At 54.6% G+C, this 19,278-nt stretch overlaps 1 protein-coding gene across 1 annotated transcript; it reads right to left on the reverse strand.

Moving 5' to 3' along the window:
* Positions 1–9,683: 9,683 nt before the first annotated feature.
* LOC136469853 (uncharacterized) lies at positions 9,684–18,747 on the reverse strand (the record flags this gene model as incomplete). The annotated part of the gene is made up of 6 exons (XM_066467888.1): positions 18,422–18,747; positions 18,244–18,328; positions 10,790–11,265; positions 10,169–10,709; positions 9,901–10,099; positions 9,684–9,826 (listed from the first exon to the last, which is right to left on the reverse strand). Coding segments are annotated over exons 1-6 (1,716 nt in total), but the record flags the coding sequence as incomplete, so codon positions are not given.
* Positions 18,748–19,278: the final 531 nt, after the last annotated feature.

Consider the following 19,278-nt stretch of genomic DNA (forward strand, 5'->3'; position numbering starts at 1 on the left):
ACCACGTCTCGAACGGCTCCGCCGAGCTCCGACCACGTCGACCACGGACCACGTCGACCACGTCCCGAGCGGCTCCGCCGAGCTCCGACCACATCGACCTACCAGACCACGTCGTAATAATGATCGCCGCGAAGAACGGCGCTACGACAATCGCGACCACAGTCATGACGACAAGTCGAAAAGCTCGAGGACCGGATGACTTCATCGCCACCGACCAGATTTCTATCTAAAGATAAGTACACTTCTAATATTTATATTTAATATAATTTTCATTACGACGTTTCTCCACAGCGTCCTCGTCATGATTATTCTTCAAATAATATTTGTCCATGTATACCATCTTAAAGATGACATACATCTATACTTAATGCAAATCCTCGACCAGTCCTGTTGACGCTCGGACGCCTCCAGAGACGGCTCTGTCTCCGGCTCCTCCCTACACGTGCACGAGCGTCTGCCCTCTGCGTTATGGGTGGTCGGCAGTGGCTCTTTAGCGACGCTTTGTTCTTCCTACACGTGCACGGGCTCCGCGCCCCGCGTTATGGTTAACGGGCTAGCTAGGGCTGGAGACTCAGCTACATACTAACTGGTCGGACAGTTTATATTAAGTATAAACACAAACTTCACATTAATACTGATGTTTACAAAGCACCAACTGCTTTATCACATCATGCTCATTTACAAATGACTACTGAGCGTCATTTTCTCCATAATTTATTACTTTGTACATCATGTACTACCGTTCTATATATTTATATTGCAGGGATCTCGAACTACGCTCGGGGACTTCGTCGCTCGCTCCTCGACCTGTGCTCGGGGATTGCCTCGATCACTCTCCGACCACGGCTCGGGGACTTCGTCGCTCGCTCCTCGACCTGTGCTCGGGGACTGCCTCGATCACTCTCCGACCACGGCTCGGGGACTTCGTCGCTCGCTCCTCGACCTGTGCTCGGGGACTGCCTCGACCACTCTTCGACCACGGCTCGGGGACTTTGCGTCTCGACTACATGTGACTGGCGACTCGCATATAGTTGGGATATTTTTTCACTTAGACGGTGCATCTCGTATCGCCTGTACGACGATTGGGTTCTCAATTTAACTTGAAATTCTTTTTAGACCCTGCCACCACGTGCCTACGTCACCTACTACCAGGCTCGGGGACTAAGTGGACACACTTCACCTTGCGGTGAATGTGCTTGTTTTTCGACCACTACGCCTCTGTGGGGGTATTAACCCCTATACCCTTACGGCTAAGCTTGGGCTGGCCTGGATCGATGGGTTCGGCCCACCCGAAAGACGACGTGCGGCCCAGTTAACCTGATCGGAGTCCCACACAAGGAATCAAGACGGATTTGGCGACCAAGCAGGATCCTGGTCGGTTAGAATAGGAATTCTTATCCGGTCACATATGACAATTGTAACTGACTAGGATTAGTTTCCAGATCTGTAACCCTGCCCCCCGGACTATATAAGGCGGGCAGGGGACCCCTCTAAAAAACATCTCATTGACATACAGCAATACAAATCAGACGCAGAACGTAGGTATTACGCCTTCTTGGCGGCCGAACCTGGATAAAACCTCGTGTCTGTCTTGCGTCACCGTCTTGTTTGGGGCTTACGTATCTGTCTGTCGATAATCTACTACCTTGGACATACCCCTAGGTAGACTACCGACCATATTTCATCGACAGTGGCGCGCCAGGTAGGGGGTGTGCGTACTGCTCTCCAGGCAAACAAGACGGTCATCATCTTCAGCTCCATGGCTACGCCCAACGGCCTCACGTTCACCGTCGGCCAGATCACCTGGACTACCGGCGCCGACGACTCCGTCGCCAAGGCCACGGAGGAGGCGTGGATCCAACCTGCGCCGACGACTACTTCACCTGCATCGGTTACGGCTCCGACCATGGTGAACACGCCTCCGACTACGGTGAACACGGCTCCGACCACGATGAATCTGGCTCCGACCACAGAACATCTGGCTCCGACCACGCCTACAGCCACGCCGACAACCTGTCATCCGCTTCCCCGCTACAGAGGAAAGCAGATCGACAACACCGACCTGCTCGACTCCATCGATCGGGTCGGCATCAAACTCGCTGAAACCCTAGCTCTGGTAAGTACGGTTCAAAGCCAACCTAATAAGCAGGAAACAACTCCCCACAACAGATCTATCCGACCAGCTCGGACCAGTCGTCCTACGCGACTTGGAACAGATCTCGTGGTCATATCTACTCCTGAGGGCCGCTTCGCTCGTCGCCGGCCAGCCTTCGCGACGAATCTTCAACTCTGCGAGTACGAAGTCCCGACGGAGAACCACCAGGTCCAGCCCTACGGCCTGCAAAACGCTGCCTCCAGCTACGCGTACAATCTACGACACCGCTCGGATCTGTGTCCTGTACACCGATCTCAGCCGAAGCCATGCCACATCGTCAATATGGTCCGAATTGAAGATTATCAAGAAGGATCCGTCCACACGGTCCGAGAGGGCGACTCCAGCTCCTCATCCGGCATCGCATCCAACGCATCAGTCCACACCGAGCTTCAGCGTCACGAAGATGAAGGCGTCAAATACGATCTGGACCTACCAGACCACGCCCCGGGTTTCCCCCAATTTCCGTCTTTCCCGCCAAGACGGGGGGATTTGATCCATGTTGTCAGCAATGACGAGCCGCTAGCAGTCGGCGAAACAGAACAAGAAAAGACTGCACGCGAAGCACGCAATATTGACCGGTTTAATCGCCGGCAAATCGAAGCTGAAGCAGACCAGGAGGCACGACGCATAAGGGTCCAACCACGTGACCTCAACAATGCTTTCGACAGGGTGGGGGACAAACAAGTCTTCAAGACCCCAAGCGCCAACGTAGCCGTCGCCATGGCGACAATGCAACGGCTGCCCAACACTCCCGAGACCCAAGCAGTCCGTGATGACATACAAGCTTATCTGACGGCTGCTATGGCTCAGACCGCAGAGATGAATCAAGCCCGGGCTCCATCCGTTTCAGTTGAATCAAGCCACAGCCGCCAATACTCAAGTCGCTCACAGCCGCTCAACTGACGCGGCTCGCACAACAACGACCCATCGGACAACCGTCAAGGCGGAAACGGTGGTCATGATGGCGGTCGGGACGAAAACCGCCGCCGAGAGGATAACCGCCACGACGTTCGAGGTGACAACCGCCGAGATAACCGCGACGATCGCCGTGATAACCACGGTCGCAGGGCTAATCTAGATGGCAATCGAGATCGCCGCGATGGCAATAACGATCTCCGCCATTACCTCGGTGGACGTGATCTGCGTGCTCGCATCAACCAGAGAGCCAACGATCGTGCATCCCATGAAAGCTATCGCCGTATGGAGTATGACACCGCCCACGGTCCGCCGGGTCTGAAGCAGTTCACTCCACACCTTCGCCAAATCATATGGCCCAAGAATTTTAAGCTCGAGAAACTTCAGAAGTACGACGGCAAAGAAAACCCCGAATTATGGGTCATGCTCTACGAAACTGCGTGCCGATCAGCCATGGCCGACGAGCACGTCATGTCTAACTACTTCCCAGTCGCTGTTGGTCATGCAGGTCACCAATGGCTGGTTAGCTTGCCGCCAAACTATTTTGACTCTTGGCAGGAGCTCAAGCAGGCCTTCATCGACAATTTCATCGCTACTTGTGAACAACCCGGCAACAAGTACGATCTGCAACGGATCCGAGATCGGAAAGACGAACCACTGCGCGAGTACGTTCGGCGTTTCTCGGAGATGCGCATCAAGGTCCCGTCAATCTCCGACAACGAAGCAATCGAGGCTTTCGTCACCGGCCTCCGCTTCCACGACGCCCTAAGAGACAAGCTCCTCCGGAAGAGACCTGAATCAGTCACAGCGCTTTTGGCCACCGCTAAGAAATACGCGGACGCTGACGACGCTAAAAAGATAATCGTTGAAGAAGCAGCAAGGGTTCCACGCTCTGACCACCCTCCAAACCGCGACGATTACCGCGGCAATCGTGGTCGGAACGACAATTTTGACCGCCGCAACCAGCGCAACGACTCCCGCGACCACCATGACCAACGTAATCAGCGGCGCAACCGCCGTGACGATTACAGGAGCAAGCGTGCTCGGGAAGACGACGGCGAGGTCAATACTGTGAAAAAGGGCGGCGGACGTCGTAACTACGAGGACGACTACGCCAAAGCATTGAAGGGGCCCTGCCAGCTCCATCCTAAGTCGAACCACACCATGGAGAATTGCCGCGTCCTCAAGACTATCTACACACGTCAACAGGCTCCGGATACGTCCGACAAGCCTAACAACGCGGGGGAACGGCGCAACGAGGACAACGACGACGACGATGCAGACCCTCGTCATAAATACGTCAAGCCGACTGATCGCGTGCACACCATCATCGGCGGCAAGGTGTCCATTGAGACCAAACGAGAACGCAAGCTGCTCGCCCGCGCTTGCTTGAACATGGCAAACACCGACAACCTTCTCACCGATCCGCAGCTCCCTCCGTGGTCTCACCGAGAAATCTACTTCAGCAGGAAGGACCAATGGGCCGCCATACCCGAGCCAGGGCGTTTTCCCCTGGTCCTCGATCCTTGTATCAACAAGGTTCAGTTCGACAGGGTACTGATCGACGGCGGCAGCTCCATTGACATATTGTTCAAGAACAGCCTGCCCGCTCTGAAAATAGCCCAGGCGGACCTGAAGCCGTACGAGGCACAGTTCTGGGGCGTTCTCCCCAGACAGAGCTCCACACCTCTCGGGCAGATCACGCTACCTGTGCAATTTGGGACTTCGGACCACTTCCGCACCGACTACGTCAACTTCGTGGTCGCTGACTTCGACGGCACCTACCATGCTATTCTTGGTCGACCGTCGCTCACCAAGTTCATGGTCATACCTCATTACAGGTATCTGGTGCTCAAGATGTCTACTGAGAAAGGAGTTTTAACCCTCAGGGGCAACGTATACGCAACTTATACCTGCGAGGACGACAGCTTCAAAATAGCAGAGGCCCACGACCTCTCCATTCGCATGGCCGAGACCATGCTCGACGCTAAGAAGACCTCGGCCGACCACCTGGAGATCCCAGAGCTCGAGGCTCCGCACAAGAACATCAGGTCCAAGGAGCACAAGACGATCCAGCTGGTCGATGGCGATCCCAGCAAAACGGCCCTCATCGGGGCCAACCTGGATCCCAAATAGGAAGACGCGCTCATCAGATTCTTGAGGGGCAACGTGCATGTGTTTGCATGGAAACCTTCCGACATGCCCGGCGTACCTCGGAACTTGATTGAGCACTCCTTAAATGTCAACAGCAAGGCCAAACCAATCAAGCAGAAGCTACGACGGTTCGCTCGCGACAAAAAGGAGGCGATTAGGGTAGAAGTTACACGGCTTTTGGCAGCCGGATTTATCAAAGAAGTGTATCATCCGGAATGGTTAGCCAACCCGGTTCTTGTACGCAAAAAGAATAATGAATGGAGAATGTGCGTTGATTACACTGATCTCAACAAACACTGCCCTAAGGACCCCTTCGGCTTACCTCGCATAGACGAGGTCGTAGATTCAACCGCCGGTTGCGACCTGCTGTCCTTTCTCGATTGCTACTCTGGTTATCACCAGATCGCTCTCAAAAAGGATGACCAGATCAAGACATCTTTCATCACGCCTTTTGGCGCCTACTGCTACACGACTATGTCGTTCGGGCTCAAAAACGCCGGGGCTACCTACCAACGAGCTATACAGGCTTGCCTCAACGACGAGATAAAAGACGGCCTCGTCGAGGCTTATGTGAACGATGTAGTTGTCAAAACCAAGGAAGCACGTACCCTTGTTGACAACCTGGAACGCACCTTTGCAGCCCTCAATACGTTCCAATGGAAATTAAACCCAAAGAAGTGTATCTTTGGTGTTCCTTCTGGCGTACTGCTCGGCAACGTCGTCAGTTACGACGGCATACGCCCCAACCCGGAGAAAGTCAAAGCTGTCTTAGACATGAAGCCCCCAAAAAAGGTGAAAGATGTCCAGAAGCTTACCGGATGCATGGCTGCTCTAAGCCGTTTCATATCAAGATTAGGAGAAAAAGGGCTACCGTTCTTCAAACTGCTAAAAGCATCCGAGAAGTTTGAGTGGTCGGAGGAAGCAGACGCTGCTTTCACGCAGCTAAAAGAATACCTCACATCACCCCCGGTACTTACTGCTCCTAGAGAAGACGAAACTCTCCTACTTTACATTGCGGCAACCGATCGGGTGGTTTCCACTACAATGGTGGTCGAGCGCGACGAGCCGGGCCACGCCTACAAGGTACAGCGGCCAATTTATTTCGTTAGTGAGGTACTCAACGAATCCAAGATCAGGTACCCACAGATTCAGAAACTGATCTACGCCATACTGATAACATCCCGAAAGTTGAGACATTACTTCGACGGATATCGGGTGGTGGTCATGACCGAGTATCCTTTGGGGGACATCATTCGCAATAAGGATGCGAACGGACGCATCGTCAAATGGGCAATGGAGCTATGCCCCTTTTTCTTGGAATTTGCAAGCCGTACTACAATCAAGTCTCAGGCACTCGTCGATTTCATCGTCGAGTGGACAGACTTAAGCACGCCTGCTTCTCCGGGGTCCGACGAATATTGGACGATGTACTTCGACGGTTCTCTCAACATTGACGGTGCGGGAGCAGGAGTTCTTTTCGTGTCACCATCCAAGGAGCAGCTACGGTACGTCCTCAGGATTCATTTCCCAGCATCTAATAATGCCGCCGAGTATGAAGCATGCCTGCATGGTCTACGCATTGCGGTTGAGCTTGGTGTTAAACGTCTCTATGTCTACGGAGATTCGGCTCTGGTCATCAACCAACTCAACAAGGACTGGGACACGACCAGTGAAAAGATGGACGCATACTGCAAATCGATAAGAAAGCTGGAAGGCAGGTTCTATGGCATCGAGTACATACACGTGGTCCGGGACAAGAACCAGGCAGCGGATGCGTTGTCAAAGTTAGGATCATCCCGAGCTAAAATCCCACATGGCGTGTTCGTCCAAGACCTGCTCACGCCTTCCATTGCAGACGAAGATTCAACGAACGACAAAGCTTCATACCAGCATTTAGTGGCTACGGTTCCGGCAACAAGCATAACTGAGCCGCTTCCGACCACTCATGAGCCAGACTGGAGGACACCTTTCATCAAGTACTTAACAGATGGTAGCGGTTACACTGATCGAACAGAAAACGAACGACTGATGCGTCGCAGTAAGCAGTATCTGCTCGTCGATGGCAAGTTATGGCGCAAAAACGCAAAGGAGGAAATCTTGATGAAGTGTATAACCCAGGAGGAAGGTGAGCATCTCCTGGACCAAATCCACTCTGGCTCCTGTGGCAACCACGCGGCCTCAAGAACACTGGTCGGTAAGGCTTTCCGAGCAGGGTTCTATTGGTCGTCAGCAGTAGCCGACGCAGAGAAGTTAGTCCGCCGCTGTGAGGGTTGTCAGTTCTTCGCCAAGAGAATCCATGTACCAGCACATGAGATCCAGACGATTCCAGCCTCTTGGCCCTTCGCGTGCTAGGGACTGGACATGATCGGGCCTTTCAAACCGGCTCCTGGGAAGTTCACATGCGTCTTCGTGCTAATTGACAAATTCTCTAAGTGGATAGAATACATGCCTCTGGTACAAGCATCCTCAGAGAAGGCTGTCACGTTCCTCGACCAGGTCATCCACCGTTTCGGCGTACCAAATAGCATCATTACTGATCTGGGTACTCAGTTCACCGGGAACGCCTTTTGGGACTTCTGCAATGAAAGGAGCATAGTAGTAAAATACGTCTCGGTGGCGCATCCTAGGGCTAATGGACAAGTCGAGCGGGCAAATGGCATGATCTTGGACGCACTAAAGAAAAGGATATACAGAGAAAACGACAAAGCTCCCGAAAGATGGCTCAAGGAGTTACCAGCCGTGGTCTGGGGCCTCCGAACTCAGCCCAGTCGTAACACCGGCGTCTAACCATACTTTATGGTTTACGGCGCTGAGGCAGTCCTCCCACCAGATATAGCTTTCAGATCAGCACGGGTAGAGAACTTCGACGAAGGCAAGGTCAATGAAGTACGGGAGCTAGAAGTCAACAGCGCAGAGGAGAAAATGCTTGATTCTTGCGTACGCACGGCCAAATACCTTGCTGTTCTGCGCAGGTACTACAACAAGAACGTTAAAGAGCGTTTCTTCGTGGTCGGGGACTTAGTCCTGAAGTGGAAGACGAACCAGGCTGGTGTCCACAAACTCGCAACCCCATGGGAGGGACCCTTCATGATCAAGGAGGTCACACGTCCAACGTCTTACAGGTTAGCTCACCTGGATGGCACGGACGTACCAAACTCGTGGCACATCGACAAGCTTAAACGTTTCGATGCTTAACTACTGAGATATGTACTCTACTTGTATTTTCGATTTACTTTAATAAAGCAATTATGATTTCTCCGACCATTCTAATGTGTCATTCTGAATTTTATGGCTATTCTAACTTAGCCAGTACAAGCCGACCACTACTCCTTCTACGGTTTTCGGAGCAGGCCCTGTCTCCGGTTCCTCCCAACACGTGCACGGGATCCGCTCTCTACGTTGCGGGTGATCGGCAGGTCCCCCCTGGTTTGACTTGTTTGCGTCCACGTGTGCACAGGTCATAGTACCTCACACTCCGACCACATGCCAAACTAGGGCCGCACAAACTTTTCGGGATGACGTGTCGAGCAAAACGGTACAACTAAACAGAACGTTAACACGTTCCCACTTAGTTACACCAACAATAAAATTTTCAAGCTTAAATACGCTTTGTATAAAGCAAACGAGCTTATAATGATATACAGTTACGTTATTACAAGCTTGCCTGAAGAGGCTCCAGTTTACAATAACACAACTATGTCCTCCTTCTACAGCTCTAAGCCTATTACATTGGCTGGTCGGGGCGCATGGCATTTGCTGATCGCCGCCTTTGATACCCTACTCGAGTCTTGGGGACTCTTGAGCTGGTCGAGCTGAAGGGGATGGCCCCGCCGGTGCCTGGCTGGTCGAGACCGCAGGCTTCGTTGGATGGCTTGTAGATGATGGCGTTTCCAGCTGGCTTGTCGATGGCATACCCTGTACAGGTGCTGTCCCACCTCCACACAGGTTAATATCGCCAATTATCTTTGATGACAAGTCTAGCTGGGCCGTCCGAAGCTCTTCTGCCTTGTCTGGGTCTATCTCCTTCGGGTACCCAGCCTCCAGGCGTTTGAGATCGATCAGGGGGTAGTGAGCACGCACCATGCTTAGCACATGGGCACCCGTGTACTCACCCGCCTCCTTCACGAATTCTTGGAACCATCCCCACGCTTGTCTGCATCTCTCGACCAGTTCGAGCTGGGGCATCCTTAGCTCTTCCTCTGTGAGCGCCGGATCGATAAGATCGAGGACGGGCACAATACCAGTTGCCATTTCTTGGCACCGCTTGTTCCACGTGTCCCGCTCCTCGGTGGCCTTGAGGCATCGTGCCTTCCAGTCGTCACGCTCCTTGATCACGGCCTCTAGGTGCCTCTTGGCATTGACTTTCAAAACTGAACGCAGTACAAGACATCAAACGTGATGACATGACACGGCAAGGTGGGCAATAGAATGAGAGAGGTGATCTGGAATGCTTACTTTTCAGGTCCTTCTTCATTCTGGTAGTGTGGTCTTGGAGTTCAGACTGGCTGCGTGCCAGTTTCTCGTTGTCCTCTTTCAGGCAACCACATTCTGCAGTCACACGGCTATTTTCCCCCTGGAGGCGGGTCATTTCAGCTTCTAAACCTGTATTACAGCTGTTACGGCCAAGAACACAATAGCACAAGTCTTGCACTTGCTATGATACGGTGAAAACTTACTTGTTCTCTCCCGCTCTTTGTTATTGAGCTGGCCGACCAGGTTTTGGTTCTGTGCTTCTCGCTCTGTCCTCTCCTGGTCGGCGGCTTCAAGTTGGCGCCGTAAGCGTTCCACTTCAGCCGTCAGCTCCTTATTGGTCGCCGTGATTCCTTCTATCTGGTCGAAGCACCTTTTTCGGTATCTTGCAGTTTTCATCAAGTCCTGCATACAGACAAGCTACGTCAGACAGTTCAACTACACAAAAAGGTCAAGGACTCAAGCCAAATATACCTGGACTTCTGTCACCAGACGCTTGGCCGCCCGTTCGACTCTTAAGGTCTCTTCGACCTCTGGGATTTCCTCGTGCATGACCCATTCGTCGTTCCGATAGCGCGACACATATACATGTTGTCGCCTATCTTGGGGACGGCCCAGGACTTCTTCCACTTCTTCCTCTTCAGCCTCCTGTTCGGGAGGCGGCGCTGGTCTGGAGTTTGCAGACTCCACGACCACCAGGGCTTTTCCACGAGCCGTCGCGTCGGCAAACATGTTCTGGGCCACTTCTGGTTGCTGCTCCTCGGCTAGATCCAGCTCCCTTGGCGCCATGGTATCCGCCTCAGCAGGGTTCGTGCTTGGAGCACTTGTATTCTGCTCGGTTGTCTTCTTGGCTGGCTGCTCGGGGACTGGCGTCTGGTCGTCCGCCTGCTGAGGCCCAGGCGGAGTCCCTGCCATGGGCTCCTCCACGGCTGGCTGCTGGGCAGTTTGTCCCGCCGTTGTTGGTGAAGACGTGCCGCACCCAGCAAGCTGGTCGGGGCTTTCAGTGGATGCCGATCTAATGCATCAGAGACAAATTCAGAAGATAATAGTATCCAATGCAAAATGCAAGCTTACATCAAAAATATAGAGACTTACAGCTTCGACTTGCGAAATGATGTGGCGAAGGAACGTCTTCTCGATCGCCCCTGCTCCGCTTGCTCGGCAGTTTCCACCGGGACTCTTTCAACCTCCGGTACAGGCGTCGGAGTATGATGCGGCATGTTTCCTTCGTCTGTCCTCTGTGTTGCAGTGGTCGGTGCTGTGACCACTGCTGGCCCAGAGGAGCCACCCTGCTCCGTCGGTCCCACCTGCCTTCTCTTTCGGGGGACGAGCCGGAAGATGTCCGCATCCTCTGCTTCGTCGTCCGACAGGGGGAAGATGGCTTGACGTCGTTTGCTGGCAGCCGGACGCTTGCCAGCGGCTCTGGTCGAGGCGTCCTCTACAGTCTCGAGTACCGCCCAGTGAACGTCGTCGGTCCTGGCGCTGGTCTGGGCAGCTGGGCCGGTAGCTTGCGGCCATTCTACACCGGGGGGAGGCGACACGAACACTTCTGCCCGGTCACGACCATTACACTGAGACACAAAATGGGGGCAAACAGTTATTTTCTTGCTACAACATGACTATACAGTTACAAGGATGCGTCATTTACCCTTGGGGGAGGTCGAGCCAGCTTGAAGGCGTGTTCGATGGCGTTCAGCGCGACATAATTGGGATCGGCCAGGTTGAACAGCTCTCCAATCCTGGCCTTGATCTCCGTCTTGTCGAGCGGCTCTTTCCTGGTCCTTGTTGGATCCGCGCCTCCTTGGTACTCGAAGCCAGGATGAATCCTTTTCTGGCACGGCTGAATTCGTCGGCTGATGAAGTTGCCGACCACGCTCAGGCCATCAAGCCTTCCCCACGGGATCATCCCGAGCAGTTCGGCGATCTGCTCCAAGTTCTCGGGCTTCTCCGACCAGCTATTTTTCTTCTCTGGAATTAGCCCCACGTCGCACAGTGATGGTGTTCGGCTCTTCACGGATGTAGAACCACGTCTTGTACCACTCGTCCAATGAGGTGTTGCAGGGGCAGTGCAGGTATTGGGCCTTCATGCCGTCACGCAGGTTCAGGTAGACGCCTCCGGCGATCTTCGAGCCACCGCTCCCTTTTTTCCGAAGACAGAACAGGTGGCGAAAGAGGTCGAAATGGGGCTGGAAGCCACCATACGCCTCGCAGAGATGGATGAAGGTGGAGACGAGAAGAATCGAGTTGGGATGCAGATTGCAAATCCCAATCTCGTAGTACAAGCAGAGACCCTGAAGGAAAGGGTGCACTGGAATCCCAAAACCCCGTTTGAAGAAATCTTCGAAAACCACAATCTCACCTGGTTGTGGATCGGGAAGCTTTCTCCTTCCGGTGCGCGCCACCCAGCGAGTGCCTTGTTGTGGAGCACCCCCATGGCGACGAGGTCTTCGATGGTCTGTTCGTTGCTCCGTGACTTCCACCACTCCTTCGCCATGATTCCGCCTTTCTTCTGGGCGTCTCTCCTCGCCATTACTCTGTCCTTTCTAGGGGGGTGGATGCGGTGGCAAGGGGATTTGGCGATGTTTATCGGAGGAATAGGGTTTGGCAAGAGGAAGACGAAGGTGGCGGCGGCGAATGACAATGGGGAACGGTGACAGTAGCTTGCCAGATCTACATTATAAATAGCGAAGAGTTCCGTCGTTTCGTCCGCCCGAGTTTCTTGGGAGACGTGCGCACGCGCAGCGGACGGTTGTTCACACCACCTCGAGATCTATGCCAATAAACACGCCCCTTCGTTTACAGTGTACGCGCCTCTTCGCTGATAAAGTCAGAGGGCCCACACTGACACACCTCAATACAGGTGTCAACCGACTGTTTGCCAGGAAAAAAATAATAATAAGAAGACAGAATGACGTACTATACCTATTTGCTTTTTTGACCAGACGTGTCAGATTGGACTTGGCAGAGAATAGAGAAAAATAAATACACCAAATAATAGTACAAGCAGCGCACGTGATCGTGGATTTGCCCTGACCACTACTGTGCTCGGGAACTGCCCAGACCACTACTGTGCTCGGGCACTGCCCAGACCACTATTGTGCTCGAGGACTGCCCAGGCCACTCTCGCGCTCGGGAACAACTCCGACCACGGTGACTGCCGAGACCACGGCCGTGGCCGTGCTCGGGGACTGCTCCGACCATTGCCATACTCAGGAACTGCTATGACCACCGCTGTGCTCGGGGACTCTCCCGACCACTTCTTGGAGTTTTGCTCTCCTCGGCTACATGTGATTTGTACTCACATACAGTTGAGAGACATTTATTTGGACCTTGCTACAAGGCTCATACTTCGCCTTCCAGCAAGCTCGGGGACTACGTCGGAACGATGCACCTGCCGGTGTATCTTGTTTTAACTGTACGGCAATTGGATTCTTAACTTCAGTGGAATTCCTTTCTAGACCCTGGCACCACGTGACTACGTCACCTACTACCAGGCTCGGGGACTAAGTGGGCACACTTCACCTTGCGGTGAATGTGTTTGTTTAGATCGACCCTTGTGCTTTGAATGATTGTAAGGATTATTAAATGCTCGGGGACTGCCCCGACCATTGCTTGAATAATGGTTCTCCTTGGCTACATGTGATTTGTACTCACATACAGTTAAGAGATACTTCTTTAGACCTTGCTACAAGGCTCATACTTCGCATTCCAGCAAGCTCGGGGACTACGTCGGTACGATGCACCTGCCGGTGCATCACGTTTTGCCTGTACGGCAATTCGGTTTTCGACTAAACTATGAACTCTTTTTAGACCCTGGCACCACGTGCCTACGTCACCTACTACCAGGCTCGGGGACTAAGTGGGCACACTTCACCTTGCGGTGAATGTGTTTGTTTTTTGACCCATACGCTTCAAGACCACTTACATTTCTTTTCAGAAATAAAAGTGGGCACACTTCTCAGGGACAGAAATCTTTTTCTTTTTTCTTAAGAGCACCATACATTCTTCGGACAACCTATTTCTCCGGTGATGACGGTCGTCGGAGGCGTCAAGGATTCAAGCCTCACTTGTCGGAGAAGGTTAAAATGGCGTGTCGCAGCATAATACATGATGCTCGGGGACTAGCTGTGGGGGTATTAACCCCTATACCCTTACGGCTAAGCTTGGGCTGGCCCGGATCGATGGGTTCGGCCCACCCGAAAGACGACGTGCGGCCCAGTTAACCTGATCGGAGTCCCGCACAAGGAATCAACACGGATTTGACGACCAAGCAGGATCCTGGTCGGTTAGAATAGGAATCCTTATCCGGCCACATATGGCAATTGTAACTGACTAGGATTAGTTTCCAGATCTGTAACCCTGCCCCCCGGACTATATAAGGCGGGCAGGGGACCCCTCTAAAAAACATCTCTCATTGACATACAGCAATACAAATCAGACGCAGGACGTAGGTATTACGCCTTCTTGGCGGCCGAACCTGGATAAAACCTCGTGTCTGTCTTGCGTCACCGTCTTGTTTGGGGCTTGCGTATCTGTCTGCCGATAATCTACTACCTTGGGCATACCCCTAGGTAGACTGCCGACCATATTTCGTCGACACGCTGTGTCTTCGGGTCGAGGATGCGGTAGGCCTTCGAGCCCTCCGCGTAGCCGATGAACACTCCCGGAGTGCTCCTGTCGTCGAGCTTGCTGATGTGGCCAAGCTCCTTGGCGAACGCGAGGCAGCCGAAGACCCGCAAGTGGGAGACCGCCGGCTTGCGCCCATGCCAAGCCTCGTACGGCGTCCTGCCGTCGAGCGCCTTGGTAGGCGAGCGGTTGAGGATGTAGACGGCCGTCACCACCGCCTCTCCCCAGAAGACAGCCGGCATCCCCCTCTGCTTGAGGAGGGCCCGAGCCATCCCCACAACCGTCTGGTTGCGCCGCTCGACGACGCCGTTCTGCTGCGGGCTGTACGGCGCGGAGTAGTAGCGCTGAATGCCCTCGTCAGCGTAGTACGACGCGAATTCAGCCGCCGTGAATTCGCCGCCGTTGTCGGTGCGCAGCACGCGCAGCTTGCGGCCGCACTCCGCCTCCGCAGCAGCCTGCGCGCGTCTGATGGCGTCCGCAGCCTCTCCCTTGCTGCCGAGGACCATCACCCACATGTAGCGGGAGAGGTCATCGACGAGCAGCAGGAAGTAGCGTCGTCCTCCCGGTGTGGCCGGTGTCACCGGGCCACACAAGTCCCCGTGCACGAGCTCGAGCCTCTCCTTGGCTCGAAAGCTCGCCCGCTGGGGAAAAGGGAGTCGCCTCTGCTTCGTCAACACGCAGACGTCGCAGAGCTGCTCCACATGGTAGATGCACGGCAGGCCTCGCACCATCTCCGTGGCACTGAGCCGCTTCAGGGCCTCAAAGTGAAGGTGCCCGAAACGCTCGTGCCACTGCCACGCCTCGTCGTCCCGACGAGCAGCGAGACAGAGGGGTTGTGCCACCTGCACGTTAAGGACGTAGAGTCGATTTGCGCTTCTGGATACCTTGGCAAGAAGGCGACGACGACGATCCCAAATCCTCATGACTCCGTCCTCAACCACCACGCGCGAACCGTTCTCATCCAGCTGTCCCAAGCTGATGATGGAGTTCCTCAACGCGGGGATGTAGTAGACTCCGGTGAGCAACCTGTGCTCACCAGACACGGCGGTGAAGATGATGGAGCCGACGCCCTTGATCTCCACGCCGGAGGCATCCCCAAACTTGACAGAGCCTCGGACGCTAGAGTCAAGCTCGGTGAAGTACTCCCGTCGACCGGTCATGTGATAGGTGGCGCCGGTGTCGAGGCACCACCCGTCAGTCTTGTCGTTGCCGGAGCTGTCGCCGAGGAGGGCGTGTGCTTTTGGCTCGTCAAGGTGGAGGAGAGCCGCTGCGGCCGGTGCCGCTGGAGGTAGCTCGATGCTGGCATGTGCCGTGAACAGAGCCGGCTCCTCCTCCGCCTGTGCGACGTGGGTCTGGCCGCGTCGTGGCTGTCGACAGTCCTTGGCCCAATGGCCAAGCTGGCCGCAGTTGCGGCAGGCGTCGTCTCGTGCCGGCTTGTGCCTGCCGGTGGCGCCGCCCTGGGCGCCTCCGCGGGCATCACCCTCGGCACGTCCTCGCGCCCCGACCTGGGCGTCTCTGCGCGCCTTGCGTGGCTTGCCACGTTTGCGGCCGCCTGTCGCGGAAGAAGGCTCCCCCTTCCTCCGGTCACCTTGGCTGGCAAGCCACTGCTCCCGAGTGAGGAGGAGCTTCCCGCCAGTGGTGATGGGCCCCGAGAGGGACTGTGGCTCATCGCTGTCGACGACCTTGAGGCGACCTATCGCCTCCTCGATCGACATCGTGGAGAGATCCAGCAGAGACTCGATCGAGCGAGCCATCTGCTTGTACTTCTCGGGGACGCAGCGGAAGAGCTTTTCGACAGCTCTCTCCTCGCCGTAAGTGTCGTCGCCGAACTGCACCATCTTCTGCAACAGAGTGTTGAGACGGAGAGCAAAGTCATAAACGTCCTCACCTGGCTTGAAGGTCAGGTTCTCCCACTCCTTGCGAAGTGCCTGCAGTGTGGACTTGCGGGCGCGGTCGCTGCCGATGCGTGCCGCAGCGATGGCGTCCCAAGCCTCCTTAGCAGTCCGCTTGCTGGTAAGCGAGAACTGCATCTCGGGCGGGACTGCAGCGATGAGAGCATCCAGCGCCCGTCGATCTAGGTCGTAGTCGACGTCGCCATACCGGACTGCCTCCCACATGTGCCGCACCTGGAGCTTTACCCTCATCACCGCAGCCCACTCGACGTAGTTGGTCTTGGTGAGGGTAGGCCACCCACCGCCGGGACCGACGTCCCTGACAACAGCCTGGAGCCCGTGGTAATCACGGTACCGATCCGGGGAGAGAGAGCCACGCTGCCTGTGAAGGCCGCGCTCTCCATCGACCCGTCGGTACTGATCCGGGGAGAGAGAGCCACGCTGCCTGTGAAGGCCGCGCTCTCCATCGACCCGTCCGCCACCATTGCCGTGCGCGCCTCCTCCAGGAGCGCCGCCGCCGTGCGCGCCTCCTCTAGGAGCACCACCGGCGCGTCCGCGCCTGTCTGGGCTGCCGCCGCGCTCGTGGGCGTGCGCGGCTGCTCCAGGAGCGCCACCGCCGTGCGCGCCTCCTCCAGGAGCGCCGCCGGCACGTCCGCGCCTGTCTGGGCTACCGCCACGCTCGTGGACGTGCGCGGCTGCCCACTGCGCCGCCCGCGCTCGCGCTGCCTCCCTCCCTAGCAGCTCGAGGTCCGCGTCGGCGGTGTCGTCAGCGGAAATGGAGCTGCCAATGCTGCCGCGCAGAGCCTCGACCTCCGCTGCCGCCGCACGCGCTGCATTTGCCGCCGCCGCTGCCTCCGCCTCCGCTCTGGCTGCTGCCAGCTCCGCCGCTGCCAGCCTCGACGCCCTTGCCGCCGCCGCAGCGGTCTCTGCCGCCGCTTGCTCGCGTTCCTCTACCGCGGCAAGTTCGGCCTCCTGCCGACGCCGCGTGCTCGAGGCGACCGAGCGCTGAGACTGCCCTGCGGACATGAAGCGCTACCGGGGGGGCTGCTGCGTGGGGAGAGGGCTGCTTCAGACGAGCTCGGAGAGGAGTGAACAGGAGCGGCTGGAGGAGCTGCTGCTGCCAACAGCTGGGGCTGTTGTAGGGCTGGGAGAGAAGATGAGCAAGAGATGCTCAGGCTACAGGATAATACGGCTCTGATACCAGTTGTTAGTCGCTGAATTCTCACTCTTGGTAGTAGGAGAATTCTTACTCTCATCGAGAGAGGATGACACTAGGAGTTGGGACAATTTTCTTGTCTATTTCTCACACAAGCTCACACAAATGACATACCAACCTGAGGGGTTGGGGTTACATATTTATAGGCTGCTAGCCAGCCAAACATATGCCAAGATGCTAGTCTAAGATGCTAGTCTAAGATGCTAATATGCTGTCCTAGCTAAGATGCTGTCCTCTAGTCTAAGATGCTGTCCTCTAAGATGCTGTCCTCTAGTCTAAGATGCTGTCCTAAAAACAGAAAAACAGCCATAAGGACCATGACCATGTGAGCATCATAGCCCCACAAAGACCAGTCACACATGAGACTTATCCATCAACCTGAATACTACTAGTGCCAAATGCAAGCTTGTAACAAAAACCTTCACCGAACCACAAAAATGCAAGTCCATCCTGGTCATGGACTCATGGGAGTTATCAAACCATCTGTTTATTAAACCAGACATCTGAAATGACCAGCCTCCAACTATGGATTTGCCCAATTCAACTTCAGAACATCTCCATGTCGGAATAGTAGCAATCTCATTCCATGGACGGAGCAGATTATTACACTGCTGCTTCATGATTAACAGCTTTTGGCACATCCTGAACCTTCAACCTTCCAATTCAACAACGAACAACCACAGACCTATTGCTCTACCATCACTCCAAATCCAAGCGCTCTCTACTCCACTCCATAAATTGATGACTAAGTACATCATTACTAGTGACTAGGCAAGTAAATAAACAAGAAAATTGAAGTAAGAGATGGTGCTTACCAAGGTAACCCTGCCGAGAGCGCTTTTGCTGCCATCAGATCCTACCCCGACCATCTCGCAGTCAATCGCCACCGCTTTAGTCAAGCTGAGGACCCCCAAACACCATTCCAAAACCACGAAATCAAAAAACAAATCTCAAACCGACATTCCAAGCGTCTCGATGCCAGGGCACGTTCACCTGGTGTCGTCGGAGGTTGGCTCGAGTTTGACCTCCTGCACTGCGGGTGGTGAAGACGGCTCCTCGGGCGCCGGAGGGCCACCATCGTGCTTGCGCTTGCCGAGGTGGGTCGCGGCGGGGCGGTGGGGGAGCTTCGACTGGAGCTGCGCCCAGTTAGGATTTAGGGCGGAGGGGGGCGCTGTTTTTGGTCTGGGCTTCCGCTTCCGCCTCGGATTGTGGCTGGGGTTTGCGGCTGCCGGCGGCGGCGGGGAAGACGGCGTCGGAGCCGGCATGGACGATTGCGGCGCGGGAGGACTGAGGTGGAGGGGTTTTTTCTTGTGAGAGAGGGTTTTCTTTTCTTTTCTTTTGTTTTTGTAACTTGCAAGAGAGGGTTCCAACTTCCAAACGTTCTCTTGGGTTCCAAATTTTCAACGAGTTTTAACTAACTGAGATTTTTTGATTTAGTGTCTAGGGATTGGGTTTACCTAAGATTCACCCAACAATGACATATGTATCGCTGGCAATGGTAATAGAGATGGACACGATATTAGATGCACGGGACGTTAAACCTTGAAGGGGTTAGTTTAATGGTTTTAATGGCCAAAGCAGGACAATGAACGTTGGAGCTCGAGTCACAGTGGTTATGGTTTTAGAATGGATTATGGAGGAAGATGCAACTAGGGCTACAATGGCGATAACTAGGCGGGAGCAGATAGAGGTGTAGGTTGAGTAGGGGGTAAGAGGAGGCAACAACATCAAGGGTGAGAGTGTCGGACTAAAGAAGATAACAGAAGAGACAATGTTGTAAATAGAGCATGGATTTGGCTTGGCTGAGATCAAATCGTCACAAAAATATAACTAATGCCAAAGAAAAATAT

This window comes from Miscanthus floridulus, chromosome 8, assembly GCF_019320115.1.
Source record: "Miscanthus floridulus cultivar M001 chromosome 8, ASM1932011v1, whole genome shotgun sequence".
Taxonomy (NCBI): domain Eukaryota; kingdom Viridiplantae; phylum Streptophyta; class Magnoliopsida; order Poales; family Poaceae; genus Miscanthus; species Miscanthus floridulus.